At 40.7% G+C, this 26,426-nt stretch overlaps 3 protein-coding genes across 5 annotated transcripts; all 3 read left to right on the forward strand.

The window, feature by feature from the left end:
* The first annotated feature begins 2,986 nt into the window (after nucleotides 1–2,986).
* Nucleotides 2,987–9,697, forward strand: LOC103709102 (transcription factor Pur-alpha 1-like). Its single transcript, XM_039124855.1, has 5 exons — nucleotides 2,987–3,505; nucleotides 3,604–3,651; nucleotides 8,678–8,821; nucleotides 8,921–9,163; nucleotides 9,241–9,697. Exons 1-5 carry the CDS (start codon nucleotides 3,248–3,250, stop codon nucleotides 9,391–9,393), a joined length of 846 nt encoding a protein of 281 aa, XP_038980783.1. The 5' UTR covers nucleotides 2,987–3,247; the 3' UTR covers nucleotides 9,394–9,697.
* A 3,700-nt stretch (nucleotides 9,698–13,397) lies between these two features.
* LOC103709103 (protein SLOW WALKER 1) lies at nucleotides 13,398–15,529 on the forward strand. Its single transcript, XM_008794299.4, has one exon. It carries the CDS (start codon nucleotides 13,495–13,497, stop codon nucleotides 15,112–15,114), a length of 1,620 nt encoding a protein of 539 aa, XP_008792521.2. The 5' UTR covers nucleotides 13,398–13,494; the 3' UTR covers nucleotides 15,115–15,529.
* Nucleotides 15,530–19,042: 3,513 nt separating this feature from the next.
* LOC103709124 lies at nucleotides 19,043–25,727 on the forward strand. Of its 3 annotated transcripts, XR_005511154.1 has the most exons (5): nucleotides 19,043–20,998; nucleotides 21,870–21,966; nucleotides 23,175–23,397; nucleotides 24,144–24,357; nucleotides 24,470–25,727. XR_005511154.1 is itself a non-coding variant. In XM_039124856.1 (3 exons), the coding sequence occupies exons 1-2, from the start codon at nucleotides 19,302–19,304 to the stop codon at nucleotides 21,961–21,963; spliced, it is 1,791 nt and encodes a 596-aa protein (XP_038980784.1). In that variant the 5' UTR covers nucleotides 19,043–19,301; the 3' UTR covers nucleotides 21,964–21,966; nucleotides 23,175–23,638. The 3 variants fall into 3 exon arrangements, 1 of the variants encoding a protein (XP_038980784.1); XR_005511153.1 differs by lacking the exons at nucleotides 24,144–24,357; nucleotides 24,470–25,727 and adding an exon at nucleotides 23,524–23,638 and having other exon boundaries at nucleotides 23,175–23,425; XM_039124856.1 differs by lacking the exons at nucleotides 24,144–24,357; nucleotides 24,470–25,727 and having other exon boundaries at nucleotides 23,175–23,638.
* The last annotated feature ends 699 nt before the right edge of the window (nucleotides 25,728–26,426 follow it).

Here is a 26,426-nt window from a genome sequence, read left to right on the forward strand (position 1 = left end):
ATTTCTATTTGCTGCTTTGCAGTCTCAGTTCATGCAAAGTGTATATTTAATTGGAAAATAAAAAAAAACACACATAATTATTCACCTTGATAGTTTTATATAACTGATGATTAAAGATAGGCTGTCAGCCACTCTATGATAATTAAGCATGAACCAGGGCAAGCATTTTGCAGTCCTTTTCTTCCTTGGTCAATGGTTATGCTTGTTATTAGTATCTAGCATCCTCACTGGCATTACCAAGATTCATCTATCTCAATGTATTGGTTAGAGGTACTTTTTTTTGTTTCCTCGTTCTTGAGGGTAATATATTATTATTAACCACTCATTGCCTTCTAGCTTATCTTTATATGCCATTCTTGTAAGTGGCCCTTGGTGTGGCTGTGTGGATGGATGCCAAAAAGGTGCAAAGAACATCTCTGTACAGTTGTACCCACAATATATAAGCATTTACAAATGAAACATTAGTCCCTTCGGAAGTCAATTTAGAAACCAAAGTCTCAGAGTGTATGACTCGAAACCTGATGATTTTTTTTCTTTATTTTTTTGTGTCCATATCATGAAACTCCTGAAAGTTTCTCGATAGTATTTCTTGTTAAACGGCCAGATTTTTATTATATATCTTGATCATGTCATGGAATATGAAGATTTCTATAGTTTTCTTGTCTAATGACTATATTTGTGCGTTAGTTGAGGATTGATAGAGGATCAAAGCCCAAAATTGTTTTTGCAATGCAGTTGTGTAGTTTATGTGAAGCATCTTATTGTCCGAGTGCACTTCTTGATTATCTGATGGTTTAGCATGTAGTGTTTTATTACTGTTGATCTAAGCAATAAACTTCTAGTTAATTCTAAGATAATAACACATTTTCCTTCAGTTGGTTTTGTATCTAAAAGATTTTCCTTTGTAACGGTTGGGATTGAGAGCTATTGGACCTGTCCTGATCACCTCTCACTATCTACAGTGCAGTATAAGTGCAAATTGTCCAATTATTATGCTGTGCTATTTCAATTTCAAAAGACAGATTAATTTTTGTTTTGGCAGGAGAAACCAAAGTTTTACCAGACTATTTATAAGAACCTTCACTCCCAATCAACTCTATATTCTGTTCTCTCTACCATTCATTGGTTCTATTTCATTTTGTCTTCCCCTCATCATCTTCTATGTCAGAATGCCTTTTCTTCTCACCAAATAATAAATCTTTCCTACCAAAAGAAACCAAATATTAAAGCTTTGTGTATATCCTGTTAATCTCTGGCTTTACATGAGATTCAGAGAGTATGGTACAACGAAGGATGATTTGCCATCTCTTGTTTAACGCTTCTGTCCCTCCTTAAAAGGAAGTAAAAGGAAAGATCCTGGCGAGTTGTTTTGGACTGCATGCTGCATCCTGTTTCTTATGCTAGGTCTTCGCTGATTTATTCTTTTCTTTTGGGATCTCATGGTATGCAGAGTTTAAATTTGTGACAAATAATCATTAAATAACATGTTACCATTCTTTATCTTATAGTTCCAAATTGCTGAATAGTTATATGCATGCAATGATCTGAAAGGTGTTATTTTGTCTAAATGAGCTGGATAATAAAGGAAGCAGTTGTTTTGTTGGCGAAAGGTCTTAATTCTTCTCTCTTGATTTTATTGTCTGACTTTTAGGAATATATGGGGTAGTTATATGATTTTCTTTTAGTGTTGATCGTATGTACCAAACTACATTATTTATATGCCTTTACAAGTATGAAAATCCATACCTTGTAGATAGAACAGATATCAATAAACTCGGAATATCAAAAGAACAACTTACCAAGCGTATTAACAAGCTTGTGTTTTGGTTTCCTTTCTCAGATGCATCATTTCAGGTTTCTGAATCTTGTGTTTGTTTCTTTGGTCCAACTCTCAGTCTTCATTCATTTTGATGATGAATGGGAACTCGAAGCTTAAGTATGATTAATACAACAGTTCTCAAACCCGATGTGTTATTAATACAATCAATTAGTTATCTTGCTGATTCTCCATATCAGCATTGGTTTTGTTACATATTCATCAAATCAACATTTCATAACACTACACATATCCCTTGGTTTTCTATCCAATGGTATGCAATCATTTAAGGGATGAAAATGTGTAAGGAACAGATGAACCTGTAATAAAAACCTATTTTGCAAGTGGTTGCTGTTGAACTAAAACAGAGGAACCATGAAAATCATCAGACCTATCAACCACAAAAGATTAACTTCCTTGTAGATTCAATGTGCCCCTGTCCTGTCTAATTACGGAAAAAGATCATCCATTACAAGTTCTTCGTAAATTATTTCACATGCTGCACGCGACTACTCTAATTCAGCAATTCAACCATTCATGTCCTTGTTTAAAGCAAACATTATGGTATAACCGGACCTGAAAACCAAACATTACAGAACATTGTTCTAGTCTTAGCACATAATTATAAAAGTTGCTATGCCCATGAACACACAAATTTACACATGCATTATAGCATGGGGTTAATCTTGTGCAGAATCCATGTGGCCTATTTCTTGGTAGCGTCCTCGTGACATTAGCATGTAGCATTACATGTACACAAGCATACAAGCGTAGGGCATTTTTAAGATATAATCCCACATCTGGGACCAAAGTAATTGGGTGATGACAATTTGTCACCTAATGCTTTTGTCATATCATTATTCTTTTTCCCTGCCACCTCTCCCATAGCTCCTTTGGTCCGGCATCTACCGTAGCTTATCCTTTGGGCGATGACGCAGTGGTCAGCAACTCATTGGACGTTTTGACCTCTCAATTATTGGCCAATCCAAGCAAGAATCTTTGCTTGGATTTGGAGGAACAGCTCCAGGGTCGACCCCATGAAGCGACGTGGCGCACGTTATCGCCACCCGCGCTCTGAGATTTTACCGTCAGTAGAACCCGTCGCAGTAGAAAAACGAGTGCCGAGCCGTGGTAGAACAAAGGACCCGGCTCCTTCGGAAGAGAGAGAGAGAGAGGGAGAGATAGTTAAAAGGGGGGCGAAGCTGGTGAGAACGATGGCCTCCGGTCAAACTCCATGGCGCCAACCCCCTCCCCACACCCCAACCACAACCCTTATTCCCACCATAACCACCGGAATTCCTCCGGGCCAAACCCTAATTAGTCCCCTCACCCCAATTCCTTGGCGTGGGCTTTGAGAGGGATTGTATCTAGGGATTGGTCTTTTCGTTCTTGGAGGGTTTAGAGCTAGGGCTAGGGTTCTTGGAGTAAGGGATGATGGAGGGGGGTTCAGGGGGGAACGACGTGGAGTTGGTGTGCAAGACGCTCCAGTTCGAGCATAAGCTCTTCTATTTCGATCTGAAGGAGAATCCCCGGGGGAGGTACCTCAAGATCTCTGAGAAGACCTCGGCCACCAGATCCACCATCATTGTGCCCGTGAACGGCATCGTCTGGTTCCTCGATCTCTTTGCTTACTACGTTAATTCTGATGAGAGGGATGCCTTGAGTAAGGAGCTGAAGCTTGATACCAAGGTCGAAGAAGAATCCAATTTGGTTATGTGTCTGTTTCTGAGGATTGTTCTCTTGCGGGGATCTGGGAATTTGACAGTTCTTGTTGTTTTTGTTGTTAGGTATTCTATTTTGACATCGGAGAGAATAAAAGGGGGCGCTTTTTGAAGGTATATTTCTATATGTGCTGATTTTGCCTTATGTCGCTTTACTTTTGTTTATAATTTTTTTGTGACATTTGGTAGATTAAACATCGAAGTTTGAGCCTGTGATTAACTTTTTCTATCGTATAGTGTTTTTTTTCTTTTCCTGGGGTTTGTTGGTTATTGTTTTATTTGAAACTGTCATACTAGCATGAATTCGGTTGTTGATGATAAAGGAACATTGACCAATTATTGGCGAGTAAGGCTCTTGCTTGAATAGTTTGTATGCACATAATTGAAGTGTTGGGCGCGATTTATCAATGTCCTGTCATGATGAGAAAGTATAATAGATATTTGTAATGTTATAGCTATAACGTCTGTGTAACTTTGTGCACAGAAATTGAACTGAAGATCTATTGTAACTTTGTGATGTTGTTCTGTTGAGTTCAACACAAGTTCCTGATTGAGGAAAGACAAACTTTCGAATAAGCATGGATTACCAAATTAAGTTTCTATATGAGTTGACTGCATCGAAAATATGTTCTTTCCTATTAAAAGGATTGATGAGACAGTTTTTTCCCACCGAGAGAAGAGGAGTTAGTTTCATTTGTCTATTGAGAAGGAATCGGAAGATCTTATTTTTTTTCTTTTAAATGCTTTATGCCTTTTCTTTATTTGTGCATATGAAGAAGTAAAACAGGAAAATTGTGATGGTCGTTAATTTGTCATGTGCATGTCATTCTAAATGCATGTTTTATGTAATTGTCCAATGCTATGAATTCTTGTTAATTTCCCCACTTCTTTTTCATGTGAAATTTTATTGTCAAATTCCTGGTATAGAATATATTTGCGTGATTGTAGATTGAATTCGTTTTGTTTACACAGTTAAATTTGTTGCATCAAGTGGTTTCATGAGACTAGCTCTTGGAAATAAGTTATTATGTTCTTATATGATTTTTTGATGTAGTGAATAAACTTAGTGATCATGTTTTCTTATTTTATTTATTGTTTTTTGAATTAAGTTTGAAGTCTTTTTTCTTTAATCTGAGCAATGCATTATTTGAGTCATAAATATAAAGGGCTTTTGATTAAGGTTTGTCAGGTGAACTGAAATAATGCATATCTCATTGGAATATTTTTTATATTTGTGAAGGTATTTCCTAATGCTCTGTCATAATAAGACATTAAAATGCATTTCTGATATCCAAGCTCGAAACCAAAGGTTTGATAGAGTTAAAAAAGAAACGACTGATGGAGACTTAGTGCGATTACTTTGTTATTTTTGGAGCCTGATTTGGTTTAACAAATGATAGATGAGAATAAAGCCCTTTGAGAAGAGTTAAAGATTGCCTAAATTGGTCATTGAAGTGAGAAATGAGATTTCTTGGAATGTAGTGAATTTCTTTGTTTGTTTGATTTTGAAAAGGATAAAGAAACTTGCCTAGCATTTGTTATAGGTGAAAAAGGTGATATGTTTGTATAATCGAATACTTGAAGTTGTGTGTTCTTGTAACTTGTATATGTTTTATGCTTAGTCAGAATATACAGAAAAAAATGAGAATGTTATTATTTTTATTTGATCTCATACCTAGTTATGTTCCCGACACTCCCTTGGAGGGGCGAACTGGGGCAGACCAAGCCTTTGGCTTTTTTATTATTATTATTTTTGAACACAAAGCTTCTGCCCCAAGACTCAAACCTGTGCCATGCACTTGTTAGTCCAAGCCTTTTCCATTGCTCCAAGCAGTGCCCAAAATGTATGATGTTTGATGTGGCCACAGAATGAGAAAATTCATTATAACTTGTTCATATATTATTATCATTTTTCACTTTTGTATAATCTTTTTATACTTTCATCCCCCAAATTTTTGCCGGAAAGCCTAAAACTAAAGATTTTAAATGAATATTCATGAAAGTTGTTTTATAGCAATATGATGCTAGGTAGTGCTGAGTATAAAAATGTGACTCTACAATGTTGTCAAATGCAACTTCAGAGAGTCTGGACATGATATTACATGGAGTGACACAAAGGCAATACTAAGAATAAGGTATTTGTTAGTTGGCAGAAGCAATTTGTGAGATGAGATATTGTGCTACTCAAAAGAAGCTTGTGAATCCAATACTATGTAATTAAGTGCTTGTGTAATTATTTTCCACATACAACTTCGAAGAGTTTGAAACTGTTTTACATGGTAGAAGGCCTCAACTCAAAGGATTTAAATTCTTGTGGTTTAGTTTCCTGTGCATGTATTTAATTCAAGAGGGATCTAAAAAAGTTCATTTGGTAAAGAATCCAGCCTTCAATTAGAATGAAAATAAAAAAAGGGTTTGTAAAGATGGCCTCAAAAAGATGGATCTTAACATGTTGGTAATGACAATTCTTCTGCTTGATCGTGTGTTTGGCTAGTAAGTTTTGGACATAAATTTGAGATAGATGGCATGAATTTTATTAGCACTCCTACAGGCTTTTAGCCTCAGAATTCATAGCAAAGCCTACCTAGACTGTCATGATGTGCTTGAGGGGATAGTTTTTTGGGTTCTTTCCCGGGTGCTCAGAAGATGCCTAGTAGCAAATTTTCACTATGCAATTGACTATTCATGTAGACAACCGCATACAAGTAGACGATCGTACATATTTTCACATTGATATACACATACACTCACTCAAAAGTCCTGATGTATCTAATCTCACATTGGCATCCAAGGTCTAGGGTGGGAAACAAGCAAGATGGTGTTGGGGTAAGGTTATGTCGGGGGTTGGTGGCAGGCTCACAATGCTTGGGAGCCGGCCAAAGAGGTGGAAGGTGCTTGGGGGTTCGAAGAGGGTGGTACAAGGTCCACAGCAGTAGGGGAGTGGTCAAGAGACTTTGGATGTTCTCAAGGTACATGGAGAGGACAAGGAGTGAAAGGGACGAGGCGAGAGGTGGAGATGGTCGAGCAAAGGGAGGAAATGAATCCAACGAGAGGTTTGATTGGATAATCTAAAACCAATGATATTTAATATAACACATGAGCTAAAACCAATAATATTTAGTATATATTAACTTTCATGCCAGGCCAATCTTGGCCTGTTTTTGGGAGCCTGGCACAGTTCAACTTGAAGGCTGATTTTAGATTCTCCAAGCCTTCAATGTCCTGCTGGGTCCATTACCTACCTTTGAAAGTGCTTGTTTTGCATGTGGGTGTGCTCATGTACTAGCATTTATTGGTGGTAAACATATACTTATTTTTCTTTTTCCCATTGATCTTCTGCATCATCAATACATTGACATGAGCATCTACATTTTGCCTTTTAATCTTATGACTTCGCTTTTTCTCCATCAAGCAAAATCTGATTATAGGTATTTATCTATTTTCTGCCTAGATCTGTAAATATTCCCAAGAATTTTTGCATATGGCCTTCAACAGTTTAAATAAATATGATGTGACCACAGTTTAAGTTTATTGAGATAATATGATGTGACCTCAGTTTAAGTTTATTGAGATGAATTGCTTTTGCTGCTGCCTTGACCTATATTCAATATGTAAATAACTCTTGTTACCAAGTTCAAAGGCAATCCTAAAGCAACCACTGGACCTAGGGCTGTAAACGGGTTCGATCCATGCTGTATCTGCATTCTAACTCGATAAGAAAAATCGAGTCTGGATTTGGGTTCGGAACCATCAAAATATGTAAGCTGCAAACTTGCATTCAAACTGGATTAATAATTGGTTTTGAGTTTGGATCCAAGTTTTTTTGGGGTTCAATTCACCACATGATTTTAGTGGGCCAACTTGCCAAGGGTTAATAATTTCCAAAACTGAAAGGACTATTAGTACAGTAGTCCTCCAGATATAGTGAATATGTGGTAGATTACAATAGGAAAGGGCATGGTATAGAAAGTGAATGTTTGCTTTTCGAAAAAATCCAGTCACTGTTGAAACAGATTTAAATTTTTGTTTGTCTATTTTGATTTAAACATATTCAAATCTAAGTGTTCGCTGGGATTTTGGAGCTGAAATAGCAACAAGTGAGAGTTAAGGAGAGCATGCATGAGAAAAAAGTGTAGAACCAAATATGAAGAAGAGGAATTAACACAAGTCATGTAGTATTCCTATACTTGTATATGGCATACATAGTTTGTGTTCATGTATACGGGTTATCGGATTTTCAGATTTGAAAGTAGCTAGATCCGAGTTGGATCAGAGAAGTAATTGGATCCTATATATAGAATCTGAGTTTGATCCAATAAGGTTATTGAAGACTTAATTTGAACCATACCTGATTATTATAAAATAATTGGATCGGTTTATTAATTTTTCGGGTATCATTTGCACTCCTCATTGGACCTCAAAACTGTACAATTGACTGTTTCAGAGAATTATATTTCAACCATTATATTTCTTTGCAGCATCTTTTACAAGTAGAAAAGTACGTACTTTTAAAAATTGAATTGAATTATAGAATTGGGGAGGGCATTATCAGAATCATCAATGCAATTATATGCTAGGTTTCTGCCTCTGTGGTTGTCCTTTTAACATTTGTTGCTTGCTATCACAACCATCATGAAATCCACTTGACATTACAGTTATCCAGGTTTCTGATTTAGTTTTCCTTTAGAAATTTGAGGATGATCAACACTTGAAATGAAAGCCTTTTGGCTATTCCTATTATGGAAGATACACACACACACACATGCATGCATATATATATATATATATATATATATATATATATATATATATATATATATATATATTTATGTAGAATTTTGTGGTCTATCATTTTTCCAGGGTCAACGCTTTTTTAATAGTGCTTCGTTTGTCTCCTAGAACAGCAGCCTTTAGTTTGTGTTCTATCATTTTTTGGGGTCAACGATTTCTTAATAGAGCTTCTTTTGTCTCCTAAAACAGCAGCCTTTAGTTTTGAGGGATTGGTGCCTGTCCATCTCTGCCTAGTTTTCTGATGTAAAGAGCATATCTTGCTTATTAAGTATATGTCTATTTAACTACGGAGCTGAATATAGACTTTCTTGGTCTATGATAGAAGCTGATGAAAGTGCTTGCTGATTAGATTTCAGAAGCATCTGTTAGCAGAAATCGTAGTACAATAATTATTCCTGCGGGAAGCTCGGGTGAAGAAGGATGGGCTGCATTTAGGGACGTTTTGCTAGAGATGAATGATGAGGCTTCACGACTTTTCATTGCACCCAATCAGGTAATCTCTGAACTGTTTTGTATGTATATTCACTCCATGACATCTTACATGTGTCGTGTTCTGACCCATCATGGCTGCTCTATTTCAATGCCAAAATAGCAACATATGGAACCTTCAGAGCGTCTTCCAGGGCTTTCAGATGATGTGGGTGTTGGATTTATATCGGGCTATGGTGCCCAACCAGTCGCAGGGTCTGACTTGAATGTTGATAGATTAGTTGAGCTTCCCCCGCAGGATGAAATTGGAAGCTTGGGGCTATCAAAAGTAATCAGAGCAGATCAGAAAAGGTTTTTCTTTGACTTGGGAAGCAATAACAGGGGTCATTTCCTGAGGATATCTGAGGTATTACCACTAGATCAATTATTTTATTTTCCCGTTCATTGTGTTACAATTTTGCTATTTCCTCGCATATTATGTAGGTTGCTGGAGCAGATCGCTCATCTATAATCCTTCCCTTGTCTGGTTTGAGGCAATTCTATGAAATGCTTGGCCATTTTGTGGAAATAACCAAAGACAGACTTGAAGGAATGTCAGGTCCCAACATTCGGACCGTAGAGTCTATGCAGAGATGACTGAATGAGTTTGGTCGGCTTCTTGGTTGCTCTTGTCAGGTTCTCTAGTTAGCAGCTGGTATATTAATTAAGAAAAAATGTGTTGATTGTGCTCTTTCCTGTTATTTTCTTCCTCATCTGCTCGGATGGGTAATAATCTTGTTTCTCGTTTCTCCATTCCTCGGTAGAGAATGTTGAGTTTTTGGGAAGTTTTTTTTTTCACCTTGGAATAATAGAGGACATAATATCCTGTAAGTTGTGCTTCTAGTGGTACAATGAGTGTTGCATTGGTTGCAGAAGATCACTCTATCTGGGCTTAGTTAGCATCCCTGTGTCTGTGCGTTAATCATGGTGCCAGCATGTTGCTTTCGTTTAATTAGCAGTTTTGGATTACCTTTATGCAGGGATGACTTATTTCAAGTGATATATGATAATAACCTACTGAGGGTCTTATAATTGAGTTTCTTGAATTTGAAGATACCAATTCATCACCATCAACATTCTTTTGCACTGAATTCACCTGTTGATCTCCATGCACTGCTGTAAATAAAGCAGTGAACTCAATGTCCAAACTTATTGGTTTTTCTTGATTGGTTGGAATGAGTTATGGATGAAAATGTTTGGCCTAATGTCAGGTTTCTTAGTTTGATCACCTAGAAACATGTATCTCCAATTGTTGGTTATTTACGTAACCGGGTGGGTTAATGCCATTCTGAGACAAAATTAGTTTGAGAAGCTGGGAACAAAATTCAGGAAGTCTCCGGTTCCACTGTAGGGGATTCTTCTCTCTCCCGATGTGTATTTTAGCATTTATCTGTGTTATAACAGGACGGTGCCTGTATATGGAACTGAAAATAGTACCATGACTCAGATGTTCAATTTTATTAGCATGAGTCTGGGTGGGAAACTCTGTAACGCGATTCTGAAGGCGTATATGTGGTTTTGAGGATTTTCCGAAGCTGGATGCAAGCAGTCATTACTCTAAAATCATTTCATAAGTCTCTGAAAAAAGGAAAATTCGTTCGCAAGGGATTTCATTCATTTCCCTTTCTACTTAGTTTGACTTGACAATTCTTGGAGCAACAGCAAACACCTTTTCTAACTAGCATTTGACTTAAAGCAACAGCAACTACTAATCTTTTTTGTGATTGATGCTGCTAGGACTGCCTTAACCTTATGCTAGGACTGCCTTAACCTTATGTTACTAGGACATATTTACAACCCCGTTATGACACCTCAACCAGAAAAAAAAAAAGCCCACGGAAACTCCAGAAATTTCTGCAAGGTGGGAGCGGAGATTCTTTGTAAGTCAAAAGTAAAATAGCCTGTCTTTTGTTACCTCTTCCATTTGCAGAATGGGCTTTTTTTTTTTATATATTATTTTTATTTTTATAAGACGGATATCTTCATACCATTTTAGTATGAGGAGGTCTAACAAAATAAAAAAAGAGAAGAAGGCGAAAAGAGGTGGTAAAAGCTCCAAACTATCCCATAAGAAACCACTGGAGTGTTGGGTGATGTACGAAGCTACTCAATCAGTTGTCCTATTCGACTTTTGGTATATATGAGTGACATAGGCATCCACACAATTCCGCAAAAGAACACAGATATCATACATAACAGAATGTTCGATGCCTACCCTAGGATGATCACGGATCAATCCAATAACAATCGCCGAAGCCCCTTCAAGATAAATCTGATCAGCTCCTAAGATGAGGCGAACATAAGAGATGCCCTCCTAAGCTGCCCTTATTTTCGCTCAAGAATCAAAAATATTATAAAGCCGATGACCTTCTACCGCAATCAATCTGAAGTCAGGGCCTTTCATAACAAATCCATCCCCACCTCTACTACTATCATTCGATACACTGTCGTTGTAGTTCACCTTGAGAAAGCTCGGGGGTGGGGGCTCCTAGCCAATAAATACCATTCGAGGCGCTATCAAAGCTAAATGGGAGCCCAAGGTATCGCTTGCAATCTCGGTTCCATCAACGGTCTGAGCTTGAGCGTGCTCTGCTACATGTATAAGCGCCATGTTAGCAACAATCTTCAGACTCCACCATCTGGCCTCAAAGACTCTAGTGTTTCTGTCTAGCTAGACATGATAAGCAACATAGGCGTATTTGACACCATTGGCCGAATTGATTGGTCTCTCCATGAAATCCTTCAGGTGATCATGGAACGCCACCATCGGGGTCGAAGACTGTAGGAAACAACAGACCTCATTTGTCAAACGTCACACCAAGGCTGCCCTCGAACATCCAAAAAGAATATCCTGCACTTATTCCTCCATCTCCAGGCATTTGTCGCAAGTAGGGGAAAGCCTCACCCCTTTTCTATAGAGCACACCCTTGGTCGGTAGACAACTCCACGCAACCTTTCATATGAACAAGATGACTCGTGGGTAAATGCAAAGCCTCTATAGCCAGCTCCCATCAATCGATCACATCGCCGTGGCTCTATACAGCTTTCCAAGATCTGAGACCCTCACCTTGGATACTTTTTAGTCACAAGAAGTGCCTTCCAGGTCAAAACAACAATAGTGAGAATGGTATACTTGTTATTCTCACCAATGGTATCTCATGCACCAACATCAAATCTAAGCCAGCAGTGGCAAGGTTCTTATCCTCATAATCATTGAAGGAGAGGCTTGGAGTTTGGGACTTCTGTGACGTACAACATCACATGCTGTGAAAAATAATCCTTATATTTAGTATTCTAGGCAAGGAACTCCTATTTTCTTACCAACATTGTATCTTCTCCATCGCCACTATCATTGTCTTTGCCGATGCTATTATTGCAATTGTTGCCTATGCTACCGCCGCTATTATTGCTTGTGGTACTGCTACTACTGCCACCCTATTATCATCACCATGTTCACCACACCACTGTCACCACAGTTATTGCTACCTCCGCCATATTGTCAGAACCAATACTACCACTATTGTTTTTGCTACCAAATTATCGTTGCTTCCAAGATATGCCAGGTACCTTTGCAATCACCATCCTATCATTGCTATTGTTGTCTCCTCCACATTGCTGGTACCATGTCATTATGTTGCCACCGCCATCATTTTTACCATCTCTGACATACTGCTGGTACCCTCATCACTAACAATATCGACATCTCCACCATCTCTATCTATACTAGTGTTTCCTTTGCCATCCTTGTATTTATGTTTTTCTAAAATAATTGATTATATAAAATATGTTTGTATTTTTAAAAATTTAGAAAAATAAGAACATAATATTTATTTTTTAATTTTGAAAATATAAAAAATAAAAGTGACGTCAAATAGTACCTAAGGTCGGAAAGTAACTAGTTATGACTAAAAATCATAGGAGTATGACTTGACAATGAGGAGATGACTAAATCATAGGAATATGATGAGGAGAGTTATAGGATCATATATAATTTGTGCTGCTTATAGCTAATGCCAATGATTATAAAAAATAGTCCTTGCGAACTGGTTAATTGGAGGGAACTTGTTGCCTTTGTTATCATAGATGAGCTTCAACATTTTTCTCTCCTTTTTAGAATTAAATTTTAAGGTTCAACTATTTCGATTGAGACAATAGATATTAGGATTTAGGATTTGTTGTTTTTTTTTTTGGCCTCAAATTTCACCATTTTGACGATTGATACGGTCCAAAAATTCCATTTCAAAATAGTCTATTATTATTATTATTATTTAAGTCTAACTTTCTTAATTCTGAGAGGCTAAATGATTCCAGATCATTCCAAAGTTTTACCATTATGGCTTTGATAGAGTAAACGACAATCCTAGGAAATTTAGGAAAAATCAGGATATCGTTAATTTTGATAACTTTATGGGGGTTGAGTACAAATGGAACAGGGGACAAGTAGTAATTTTACCTAGAAACAACGGTTGGTAAAAAAAAAAAACAAAACAAAAACAAAAAAACACGACCTGCGTTGCCAAACCCAATTAGCATGTCGGATTCGAGTATACGGATCTTTCCGGATCGAATTCAAACCCGGCTCGTTATAACCCCCACCTCATCCTTCCCCAAGCTCCCAAAACCCTAAACCTTGCACGCCGAATTCTATCTGAGGTGCAGCCAAACTAAATCCAACTCTTACGGTTTTCAAACCTCGCCATGGCCGCCGACCCCTCGAAGCCCCTCTTCCCCGTGGAATCCTCCCACCATCCCAAACCCCCCTCCCGAAAGCCCCAAACCCTCACCGCCGAATCCAAGTTCTGGCGCTCCTTCAAGAACTCCGAGCTCGCCTCCGGCCTCATCCTCCCCGTCACCGCCCTCGAGTTCTCCCCTGTCCCTCCCCACGACCTCGCCGCCGCTTCCTCCGCCGCCGTCTACCTCTTCGACGGCGCCACCCTGTCGCCCAAGCCGTTTTCCCCCCTGTCCTCCTTCTCCGACGTCGCTTATTCCCCCTCCTTCCGCTGCGACGGAGCCCTCCTCGCCGCCGGCGGTGAGTCCGGCATCGTCCAGGTCTTCCGCCTTGACCGTGCCGGCCACGCCCTCCGCCGCCTCCGCGCCCACGCCCGCCCCGTCCGCCTCGTCCGCTACCCCCGGGTCGCCGACAAGCTCCACATCTTCTCCGGCGGCGATGACGCCCTCCTCAGCTACTGGGATGTCCCCTCCGAGACTCAAGTCCTCTCCTTTCCCGGCGCCCACCATGACTACATTCGGGCTGGCTCCCCCTCCCCCGTCAGCTCTGAGGTCATTGCCACTGGCTCCTATGACCACACCGTGAAGGTCTGGGACGTCCGGGTCTCTTCGAATGCGAATCCGGTCTTGGGGTTCAGCCATGGGGCACCTGTCGAGAGTGTGCTCTTCTTGCCTTCTGGGGGTCTTCTCGCCACTGCTGGCGGGAATTGTGTCAAGATCTGGGATGTTATTGGTGGCGGGAGGCTGGTCCACACCGTGGAGGGTCACAACAAGACGGTCACAGCCATGTGTCTCGGTAGAATGAGGAACAATGAGAGTAGCGGCCGTGGAGGCGGGGAATCAAGACTCATGAGTGTATCCATTGATGGGTATTTGAAAATTTTTGATTTTGCGGCATATAAGATCACCCACTCGATGAGGTATCCGGCGCAGCTCTTGTCAGTGGGATTCTCTCCGTCTGGGTTGGCTCGGGTTGTCGGGACTTCGAATGGTACCATCTATATGGGGAAGAAGAAGATGAAGGAGAAGGAGGGGGACATTTTTGGAGCTAAAGTTGTTAGTGAGTTCGATACTTTTGCTCCAGGGCCCGTGAAGCATGTTCTGAGGCCAAACTTTAGGTACTTCCGTCGAGGCCAAAATGAGAAACCACAGGAGACTGATTACATCGTGAAGAGAGCAGCAAAGGTGAAGCTGGCTGAGTATGACAAGCTATTGAAGGAATTTAGGCACAAGGATGCACTTGTTGCTGCGCTAAATCAGAAGAATCCGAATAGCATTGTGGCTGTAATGGAGGAGCTGGTGGCAAGGAAGAAGCTGCTCAAGTCTGTGGTGAATTTGGATACAGATGAGCTTAGGTTGCTTCTGGGCTTCCTGCACAAGTATGCTACCATGCCAAGGTATGCTAGGTTTTTGATGGGCCTGGCAAAGAGGGTTCTCGAGTTGCGTGCTGAGGATATTCGATCAAAGGATGAGTTGAAAGGTTATGTTAGGAATCTTAAGCGCATGATAGCAGAGGAGATCAAGATACAGCATTCTTTGCAAGAGATACAAGGGATGATTTCGCCTTTGCTCGTGATTGCTGGAAGATGAGGTTTCCACTATCACTTCTTCATGGTGGGAAGTGATTTATCCATTGCATGTGAGATACCCTATATCTATATATCAATTATCGCCATTGGGGCTGTCTGCAAAGAGATTTTTTTTCCTTGGATCACACCACTTGCCTGTGGAAGTACCATCTTACTTGCTTAAGAATCTTCTCATGGTTCCTTGTGTGCTAGTTGGTCAGTTCATCTGGTGTTCCAAGTTGAAACTATTGAACTGTCATTGTTTAATTGCTGATTTTGTTTTTTTAGTTAGTTCTAGATGATTGGTACCCATTGTAATGTTCTGTTTCAATGAGTTAGCATCTATATGGAAACTTTTGAACTCTAAATGCAAATGTCTACAGCCTTTGGTGCAACATGATGGAAATATGAATTAAGTAGCACAAATATTTCCTAAACACTACATTGTCTTTTTGTTCTGTTTCTAATAGAATCTAGAAAGGGTAAATGTTTTAATTGTCAAACCATTCTTAATTCAGTAAGTATATATGGTATCCTTTCTGATTTATTTGCTTGGAACCTTGAGGGGTAGAGGCGACATTCTGGGTGATGTTTAAACAAATCTTCCCAAGTTCAAGTGAGGAGGATGACGTGAGAAATAACCAGCATGTGCGATCTAGTTTATTGATCAAGTTTTTTCTTAGCAATTAAAAGAAGACTGCTTCTTCCATTTACCAAATGAAGGGTGTGGATTATTCTATGTAACTGATGTTTTCTTGAATGGGTCTACAATTTATTTCATCTGAGCAGCCATTCATGAGCTGTCATTTTTCAATTAGATGATTGGTTTTGCTATCAGAGTTTGAATCTTCATCTTATGATGAGTATTTCTTCAAAAATCAGCATGAACATGTTTTTCTCCATGACAACAGTGTTTGATGATTTGACTTATTGAGCAACTTTAGCATATGCCTCTTCTTTGTCTGTGATACCATTAATCGTTAATTTGATTAAGTATGCTTTAAGTCGTTCTCATTACTGCTGGATCTTAGTATATTGTCCTCACCTTTTTTTCATGTTTGCTGGTTCTAGATATACTTTCTGCCTCAACTGCACCAAATTCAAATAATGAGGCATTATCATGAAAACTCTTTTTCTTGTCCAAGTTTCTACATATTCCACTGTCTGCTGGAGTCATTCTCTAACCTTCATCTTTCACACCTCTAGTTTCAGTTTGCATAGGTCAAACCAAGATGAATTTTACACAAATATTTTTACATTCCCAGTTACTTATTGATCACCATCATGTTCTCTATGCTCTTGTTGTTTATTAGCTGCAAGTCATGGCAGGCAAAATAGTGGCAACGACTTCAGTGGTGTGCAACATTTTGAGATATTTAGAAGTCTTCAGCTTCTATTTTTGTGGTACACATGTTGGTTGTGTAGTTGTTCCAAACTCAACCATATGAGATTGAAGTAGCAAATCTGCTCTTGCTGGCATACAACTACTGTTTGTGGGGAAAGAATTATATTTGCCAACATATTATCATGCTGCTTATTACTGGAGAAATTCTTTCATGTTGGCCATCTTGTTTATTGTAAATGCAAAGGTGCATGACAATGGAACTTTAACAAGGGTTGAATTATTCATGAAGTATTTTGAAACATTACCAGGTAAACACTATGGGAAAATTTTGCAAAAGACATTTCAGGTTGACCGTATTTCTGTTGTTGTCCTTGAGATCATCAAGAGAGGCACATGGGTTCTGCTTGTAGTACTCTGATTTCACGCTACGTGAAGAAGCCTTTTTGAATACAGTATGAGCTTTTTAGTATGAAGTTGCTGCTTCATTATTGATACAGTATACTGCTCATCAGAGAGTGTGAGTTTTGTTTAAGTCAACATCAGAATATATGTGATATGTGGAGAATGTTGAGATGGTTCTTGCTTCAAATTTTTTAGCAACATTCTGGAGCTTCTTTTTTTTCTTTTCTTTGGTACAATGGCGGCTCACACCCAACGGGTGTGAATGCTTTTTTTTTTTTTGGTATACCGGCTTCTCGAGTACCGCCAACAAAATCAGAAAAAAAAAACTGTTTAAGCGGGTTGGGAACGTCCACCTGGTTCACTCAGAGAAAGCTCCTAAGAGTGATGCGCGGTGTAGGAGGTCATCCAGTCAGTGGCTGTGTTCGCTTTCTGGTAAACATGTGCGGCCCTGAAAGCACCACAGTCCTCGGTCATTCTCCGTATGTTTTGGGACCAACGACAACCTGTTTGCCACGGTGTGCCGCCCGTCGATCCTCTCAATCACAGAGGCCGAGTCACCCTCCAGGTAAATATACTCGACACCTAGAGTGCGTCTTCCTGGTAAACATGTGCGGTCCTGAAAGCGCCACAGTCCTCGGTCATTCTCCGTATGTTTTGGGACCAACGACAACCTGTTTGCCACGGTGTGTCGCCCGTCGATCCTCTCAATCACAGAGGCCGAGTCACCCTCCAGGTAAATATACTCGACACCTAGAATGCGTCTAGCATAGACGACACCCTTCCATGCCGCCCGCAACTCCGCTCCAATGGCCGGGGTGTCGTAGATAAACCCTCTAGAGTGATGAACAGCAAAAGAGGCAACCCAATCAGCGGCATAGTTTGCCTCCCTATAAATATGCGTGGCTTGGTAGGAGTCATACTCCCCCAATAGTCTGCGGCTGTCGTGGAGCAGCGACCTCTCCTCAGCAGCGCACCTTCGACCCCGGATCCACTCGATCACTATAGTTGAGTCCCCCTCAAGGAGAATACAGTCCGCGCCCAACACCTGTCTCGTATAGGTAACACCCTTCCATGCAGCTCTGAGCTCGGCGTACACAATATATGTGTCAAAGATCTGCCGCCCCCTGCCTCCACCAGTTTGGTGTCGTGGTCTCTGATGATAAATTCCACACCTCCGCAGCTCCCTTTCTCGCTCACACTGTCATCGAAGTTCATATGAAGAAAGCTAGAGGGTAGGGGCGCGTAAGAGACAAGCACAGTCTTGGACGCTGCAATAGCAGAATAAGTGCCCCAGATTTTTCTAGCCAACCCAACAGGCGAAACCTCAGTGATGCCGAGAAAGTGCGCCGCATGCAGTAGAGCTCTGTTTGCTACCACCCTCGGGTGAGAGCCTCCATCCTCGAAGACCCGGATATTCCTATCCAGCCAATAGTGGTAAACCTGGTAAGCAACCTATGACAAACATGTTTTGGAGTGTGGAGTGGCTTTAAGTACTTGGAGGTTAAGATGTCAAGATTATGGAAGCTCTAAATCCCTATGATTGTAGCAGCTCAAGGCAGATAAAAAAAAGGGTCATTTAAAACCCTCTAAGGATATTGCAGCACAGATTCATGGGCTGACGACGAGCCGATTATGGTGTTTGTGATTAGATTTAAATGGATTCAGACCCTTAGCTTGACGAGGACGTTAGGATTTGAACGGAAGGAGTATATGAGGACCCGTATGAGCGCGTGTTTAGTTCCAAATCAGTTATTCGCTGGATAGATCTTGGGTATTTATATAGGATCAAAGAACCCAAATAATATCTTCTGGCTAGCCATTTTGGGTGAGGTCCTGGATTGTTACGAATGGTATCAGAGTGAACCTAATCCATAATCTATGTGGACTAAGGGATACTGCAGCACGGATTCATTAAGACTGACCACGAGCCAATCTTGGTATTTGTGATTAGATTTGAATGGATTTGAACCCTTAGCCTGATGAGGACGTTAGGATTTGAACGAGGGGTGTATGTGAGGATCCGTGCGGATGTGTATTTGGTTCCATATTTTTTATTTACTGGATAGATTTTGAATACTTATACAAAATCAAACAATATAAATGATATTTTTTGACTAATTATTTTAGATAAAATTTTAGATCGTTACACCAAGTTTGTGGTGGACCCTCCCTCACGGGGGACACTTTCGGTCGCGTGTCTCCGTCTTCTGTACCAATTCCACCAAGGCGTGGACCAAAGGGTTTTCCCTGTCCTTCTCCCAGTCCCCGGCTGCTAAAAGATTCTATGAATCTTCACTCACGTCCTTAGATGCGCAGACACCTTCGTTTTTTTTTCAGAAAAACAAACTGTAACTCTTCCCGGTGCATGCCTCGTTTCATTCTCCATAAAACAATCACTTGTCAGAACAAAAGCCTAAAATCCAAAACACTTCCTCTTTCCGCCCTTCTTTCTTCTCCCCAAGATGCTTCTCTGCGTTCATCCCACGATCTCCTCCTACCCTGCTGCTACTTCTAAAACGTTCCTCTCATCTCATCTTCATCAAAGAAGAAACCCTATACCAGCTCGGAGATTCCCCATCCCTCGATGCCCCAAACTCTCCAAATACCCCAACCTCATCACCCGAACACCCTTCTCTTCTTTCTCCTCCAACCCTTGTCGCCGTCTTCCAAGTTGCAGAGCCCAGAGCGAGCCCCTCTCGCTCTTCCCAGTCGCCATCTCAGATGAACACGACGCCATTAGCCCGTGCCTGGACCTCGAGGATGCGGGAAAGACTGAATCTGGGGAGGGGAAAAATAAGAACAAGAGCTTCTGGGGTGCTGTCGGTCTGATCATAGGTACTGCTGTTGGGCCTGGAATGCTCGGCCTTCCCTCGGCCACCATTCGATCGGGGCCTGTTCCTTCCACCATCGCTATCATCCTCTCATGGGTCTACGTGATCTCCTCGATTCTCCTGGTTGCGGAGTTCAGCTTCGCTGCCATGGAAGAGGATCGGGTGGAGGAGGTGAGCTTCACAGCTCTGGCAACCAAAACCATGGGGCCGACTTTTGGATCTTTTGTCGCCGTCATCTATGCCTGCCTTAGCTTCTCTCTTCTGATTGCATGCGTCTCCGGCATCGGTTCTCTTGTCGTTCAGCAGTTTCCTTTGATTGATCCCATCGTTGCTCATGCTCTGTTCCCTTGTTTCGTCGGGATTGCAATTGGATTCTTCCCTTTTAAGGCCATCGATGTCGCTAATCGGTTGCTCTGCTCTCTCATGCTCTTTTCGATCACAGCTCTCGTGGCGATCGGTGTTTCGGTTGGAAGAAGCAACTTGTTGGGTTCTCTTGCATATGCTTGTTGGAAGGCTGAGGCAATCTTGCCTGCAATTCCCGTGACTGTGCTTACTCTAGGCTTCCATGTTATCACCCCCTTTGTGTGCAAGATTGTGGGTGATTCAGTGTACGATGCGCGAAAGGCAATCCTTATCGGAGGTGCTGTTCCATTGGCAATGGTTCTTTCATGGAATGCTGTTGTCTTGGGGCTAGCAGGGGCTGGTAATGTGGCCTTTGATGATCCTATTAAGCTGTTGCTCTCTGTGAACTCCTCTGCTTTGCCTGCTGTTCAAGGTTTTGCATTTGCTGCACTGGCCACCAGTTTGATTGGTTATGCTGTCAGCTTCCCAAAACAACTAGTGGATACAGTAAAGTTGATTGCAGAGAGGTTTCATAGGAAACCGATGGAATGCTCTCAAGTAGCAGCTTTTCCAAATGGAAACCAGAAATTTGGGAGTTCTCATGAGGGCAGCCAAGTTGGACTTGCTGTCAACTCAAAGGAAAAGGCTAGGATTTTTGGACCAGCTTCTTGTGCTGGAGGGGAGTCTCAGATGTTCTCCGATGGAGTGAATCGAAAGGAGGCCATGGGAATTCTTTGTGAAAGCCCTACTAGAGGAGGTTATAGCAGTGGGAGCACAAATGGATCGGTCCCTTTGGATGCTAGTTCTAGCATGAGTAATGTCCTTGTGACGTGGCTCGTACTCATCATTCCCATCTTCATAGCTTCTTTCTTCCCTGCAGCTTTCTCCAAAGCTCTAGATTTTGCTGGAGTATATGCAAACTGCTTTCTTTTTGGAGTCCTACCCCCAGCAATGGCTTGGATTCATCGATCCAGGAAGAGATACAGGTATATCAAATCTTAATGCTATTTCATTCATTTCTTATATTATCGTACTGTGAATGAACAACATCCAGAAAATATTATGTATTCATCATCAGATAAACTATGGAGAATTAATAGGGAAAAATATAGTTACAAATGAAAATTTTGAGGGATATAGATCTCTTTATATAACTTCTCTTATGACAGTCTCTGGAAACAAAATATCTGCTGCGTCATTGCATATTTATCTATATCTATTTGATGTCCTGTTCATCTAGCCATGTTACCTTAGGAACCTTTATGTGTGATACTAAATCTTTACTACTCCCTGGAAACTGAAATTTCTGAAGTTCTTAAGTCTGAAAAGTATAGATGCTTTATAGATGGAATAAGAATCTTTTGTTATTAACATTCCGTGGTATTATTCTAACAGCTAGTGAAAGCAATACCACAACAAAATAAAGATGTGTTAAGGAATCACAATCAGCCAAGTAAGGATTAATACTGCATATCATAAAATATATTTTGGTTCTGCATGCATGATGTTATAAGTTTTGCAAGAGATGGCAGATCTCTACCAGTGAATGAAGCTGTCTCATGTAAGAGCAAGCCTTCTCGATATGGAAAAGTACACTGATATTTGAAATGAACTAAAATATGGCTGCATGTATGCATTATTAAAACACTAGAAGAGTAAACTTTTGCAAGGAATGATATGCAGAGAAAAACTTTCTACAGGATTGATATTTCTAATTCTAATTTTACTCCAAGTTTAGCGAGAAGGCCTGAAAGAACTTTTTCCTATATTACAGTGTAACCTTTACATTTTTAGCTGCATTTTTCTTCCTCTAAGACCATGATAACATCACTAATACTTGTTTTTATGCACAAGCAGATTGCCTGAGTCCAAGGAAGATTTACTGCCTGGTGGAAATGTGGCTCTTATGTTATTATTTACCATTGCTGTCATACTAGGATTCTGGCATTAGATGGTAAGAAACAGCATTACTATCTAGTGAGATAGCATTCCTCCAAATAGCTTGTAAAGAAATGTTATATGCAGCAAAAGATTGACGGGCAAAATATTTTGCATCAACTATCTATGCATGTTTTTAGTTTGCACTCCTGATTTAGTGTGCTTAAATCTCAAACGACTATTAAACTCACCTGTTCTCCATTCCATTTTCTATTTATGGATCATTACCATTGCTTATTCTACTGGTTTTTGACAGCACAGGATTGATATGCCACAAAATAGAATTTTGTGTGCAAAAACATGTATAAAAAGACAAAAATTAGGGAAAAAATAAAAAAATTAAGAAAATACTAGGAAAGATAAATGCAAGAAACATGTTACAGCCTATTGACTTTTGTTTTCACTATCACACTGCGTTACCTTATCTAGTTTCAATATCCAGGTGCAGAGCAGCAAACAAGGAAACATCTATCAACATATCACAGGCCAAAGCTATCATGTGCTTATAACTAGGAGACCCTAACAGAAATCTATTTTATACTGAGCATCCCAGCAATTACTTGTTCTCAATACTTGAAATCAAAATGACAGCCTTTTTATATTGAGTGGTATTAAATGGAAGAGGTATATGACATGGTCAAGCAATGCTGTCCAAGATTATAATTTGAGAGTGCAATGACATCATTGAAATACTAATATCTGTAAATTGACAATGTGCTGACAGTCAAGTAATTAAATGGGCATTTTTGCATAAGCATGAAAGCCAATAAACTCTCATTTATGCAATTATCTGTTATTGACACAACTACAGGAACCTTGTGTTAAGAGTACTTAATTTAGCAAGGCAGGCTTGATATAGTCAATTTCTTACCACTTCACAGCAATTCTTCCTAGTATACCAACAGCTGGTAGCTCAGCTGATTAATACCCATGATTGAATGTCTCAAATTCAAACTTGAGCGCTGGTGAATAACCACCATATTCTTGGAAAAAAAAAATCCTAGTACATCATGGATTAGCTCTGGAATGAACGGAAGTTGAGGTTCTGACTTCAGAATTCAATCATTCAAGTTGAGATTTCAACAACTACTTCTGGAGAAGACGGGATCTAACATATGTGAATTTTAACATCAACTAAAGAAACACTTTATCATGGACTATGTTTCCCAAGTAAATCTACCAAACTACAAAGATTGGACTGACTTTATTCTTTTGCATATGCAGGTCACTGTTAATTAGGAGTTCAGTCCTTTGCTTTGTCAAAATGGCGGGCTCTTCTAGTGCTAAAAGTGCTGTGATGCTGGTATTCTTGATGGTGAGCCAATAAACAATAGCAAGCTAATATTCCTGGAACATCTCAAAGAAGAGTTAATATTCCTGGAACATCTCAAAGAAGAGCTTGAGGAATTATCTTATATTAAGTTGCATGGACTGGAGAAAGTTTTCTGTATCCCTCACCAGCATAGTAGCAAGAGGTCTCTAACACTGGTTTTTTTTTAATGCATGTTTGTCAGTTTATTTTGTTCATTCATTGATTCAAGTTATCTAATTGACCTTCTCCCTCACTTGTTAGAACAAGACGTCATGATGGATATTCAGAGTAGGTTTGTCTTATGGGATGGCTTGATTGTCCTGTTCCTGGTGTATTTTAGACTGCAGCTACTAAAGACCAATGCGTTTAGATATGATTTCTTACGCTTTACATATAGGAGCAAAGAGAACTACTACTGAATCCAAGTTTGTTACAAAGACCAACATGCTTTCATATTATTACGTATGAAGCTTTAATGATTAAGCAGTATAATAAGTCTGTAAGGCACTGATACTATTGAGTTGCACAGACATAACAACAGTAATCATGCATACTTTCTTGATGCTTCTTTCTCGGGCTCAAGTTCAGGCAACATAGAAAGCACAGAACCAAGGTTCAGAACAAAAAGAAGTATCATTAAATCTTGGACTGATTCCACTGTATGCTGTATCAAATTTATTTGATACGAAATTAATCTGGATGTATAATTTTTCATTGGCAGTATGTATTACAACAAGAGGTCACAAATCATAAACAGGAAAAATTAAAATTCTGATAATTATAAAAAAAAGAAAGGGAAAGAACTATGGCCATCTTCGCTTCTTCAGTGTCTAAATCCTTTTGGGTCTTCTTAACTGAAAATGCATCTGCAATTGTCACAGCCAGAATCAGAAGTTTATCTGGCTTTCCAGTTTCTGCTACTTTCTGAGTTGGAGACCCCCTTACTCAAACCCTGAAGCTCATGCAAATTTCATTCATTTGGTTGTCTATCAATTAGTATCATGGGCCACAACTATTTCAGACAGCAGCCTCTTGATTCTTTAGCAGCTATAAACTCACCTTCCAAGTTACTCGCTTTGATCGAGCTACAACCAGGTATCTCCTCCACATCAGTCCGCCATTGTTTCTCTCACTTTCATGTCATCATCCCACCTATTTGCACTTGCATAGGTGTTTGATAACAGAACATAGTTTCTTCTGTTACTAGGATCCAACTCAAGAAGCTTCTTGGTGGCAATCTCGGCTAGACTCAACTTGCCATGCACCTTGCAAACTCCTAGCAGTGTCCTCCAACTAATAGGATCTGGTCTCATTGGCATTTTTGTGACAAACCTCTGAGCCTTTTCCAGTTCGCCTGAGCGACCAAGGAGATCCACCACGCATCCGTAATGCTTCTTGTCTGCCAATCAACTACGTGCACAAGCAATCAGGGGATCAACCAAGGTAACATCGTTGCTGAAATCCTTCCTTCAACATATCAGAGAAAACTCCAATGCACTTTCTACATAGCCATTAGCTGGTAACCATAATGTAATTGAATTCCATGACAAGGAATCCTCCTTCATCCCACCAAACACTCTGAATGCCTCCATCACGCATCCACACTTTGAATACATATCTATCAAGATTTCCCCACATAAATATCTGCCTTAATGTTGTTTCTCGGAATATAATTACGAATCCGCTACCCTCGATTACGTGCACCCAAATGTGCACAAACAGAGAGCACACTGACGAGCACGATATCATCTGGCTTTACCTTCTGCTGATTCAGAGAAACGGTTTGCTTGAGATTGAGAATATGCAGTGATCATTGAACTCCAAGAGATCAAGTACCTCTCAGGCAAGCCATCAAAGATTCTCCTTCGTGTCTGTTGTGATCATGGCATTTAAAGTCACAACATTCCTCTCCTTCATCTCACTGAAAATCCTTTGAGCTGTTTCCACGGATCAATGTTGGCCATAGCACCCAAGTAAACATCAACCTCGACGCATTTCTCCTCTACATACCTGACCTTTGACTCGGCCAGCTCCCACTGTCCCAAATGAATGCAAGCTGAAGCAACCTTCACCATCGCCACCTCGTCACCGTTCACTCCTTCCTGCGTTGCTTCAGAAAGTTGCAGTACCTCTCTCAATTGCTTGTTTTGGCTATACCCGCAAAAAAAACCCAGCAAGTCCAAGACACTACATCTCTCACCGCCATTTCATCAAAAACCAAACTTGCGCAGCTCAAAAGTCCATATGAGGCGCAAAGATGAACCAACGCATTCGATATGAGGATATCCGATACCAGACCAAGTTTCAAGGCCATATGAGTGTGTCCTTTTGCCTTCTCTGCTTGCCGGAATTCTTGCGCAAGCCTTGAGTACAGAAGGGAAGGTCAGATTATCTTACGCCAGGCCATACTCTCGCATTCAGTTGGAGCAAAAGATGGCATCTTTGGGCATATCACTTTTGGATAATCCTCCTGTTGCTGGAAATTGGACCCGGGGGCCACCGCGAAGCCGGGGAAGGAGGAGCTCCGCTGCTGCAGGGGGCGGACGGCGGTGCGCCGGCTGGCTGCGTCCTCCGCCGGGGGGCGTGGGAGCGTCCGAAGAGGGGTGGTGCGTCCAGTCCTGTCCTGTTCTGCAAAAAAGCCGGTGGCCGGGCTCCCCGGCGCCGGCCCTCCGATGCCTAAGTCAGAGGGGGCAAGTATGTGGAGAGAGCAGGGAAGAGAGTATGTGGAGAAGACAGGGAGAGCTTCGGGTTTTTCCTCCCGTTTTTTGGTCCCCCTTTCCTCTTCCCCCCAGGTTCCCTTTTATAGGAGGATTCGGTTACCTGGGAGGTGACATGAGGTTTGTCCTGTTATGTGATAATTGGGCACGATTTGGCCCATTAATGGCGTGGTGGAAAATAAGGCCGAATCAGACCGGAACCAGGGAGTTGTCACGGTCGACCGGACCTGTTGGAGTGGTTGAACCGCCGGCCGTAGCGGGCCTGGGGTCTGTGGATGGTAAGTGCATTTATTACCGAATGAACCGGCGGTCAGGTAGAGCCATGCGCTCTGATTGTTCAGTGATCCGGAGATCGTCTTGGGCCGTGTTCATTAAATGACTGAGTGCATCGGAGACTTGAGAGAGTCTCGTGCATTAATGGCAGGTCGTGCCGAATACCTGCGAAGA

Source organism: Phoenix dactylifera, chromosome 3, assembly GCF_009389715.1.
Source record: "Phoenix dactylifera cultivar Barhee BC4 chromosome 3, palm_55x_up_171113_PBpolish2nd_filt_p, whole genome shotgun sequence".
Classification (NCBI taxonomy): domain Eukaryota; kingdom Viridiplantae; phylum Streptophyta; class Magnoliopsida; order Arecales; family Arecaceae; genus Phoenix; species Phoenix dactylifera.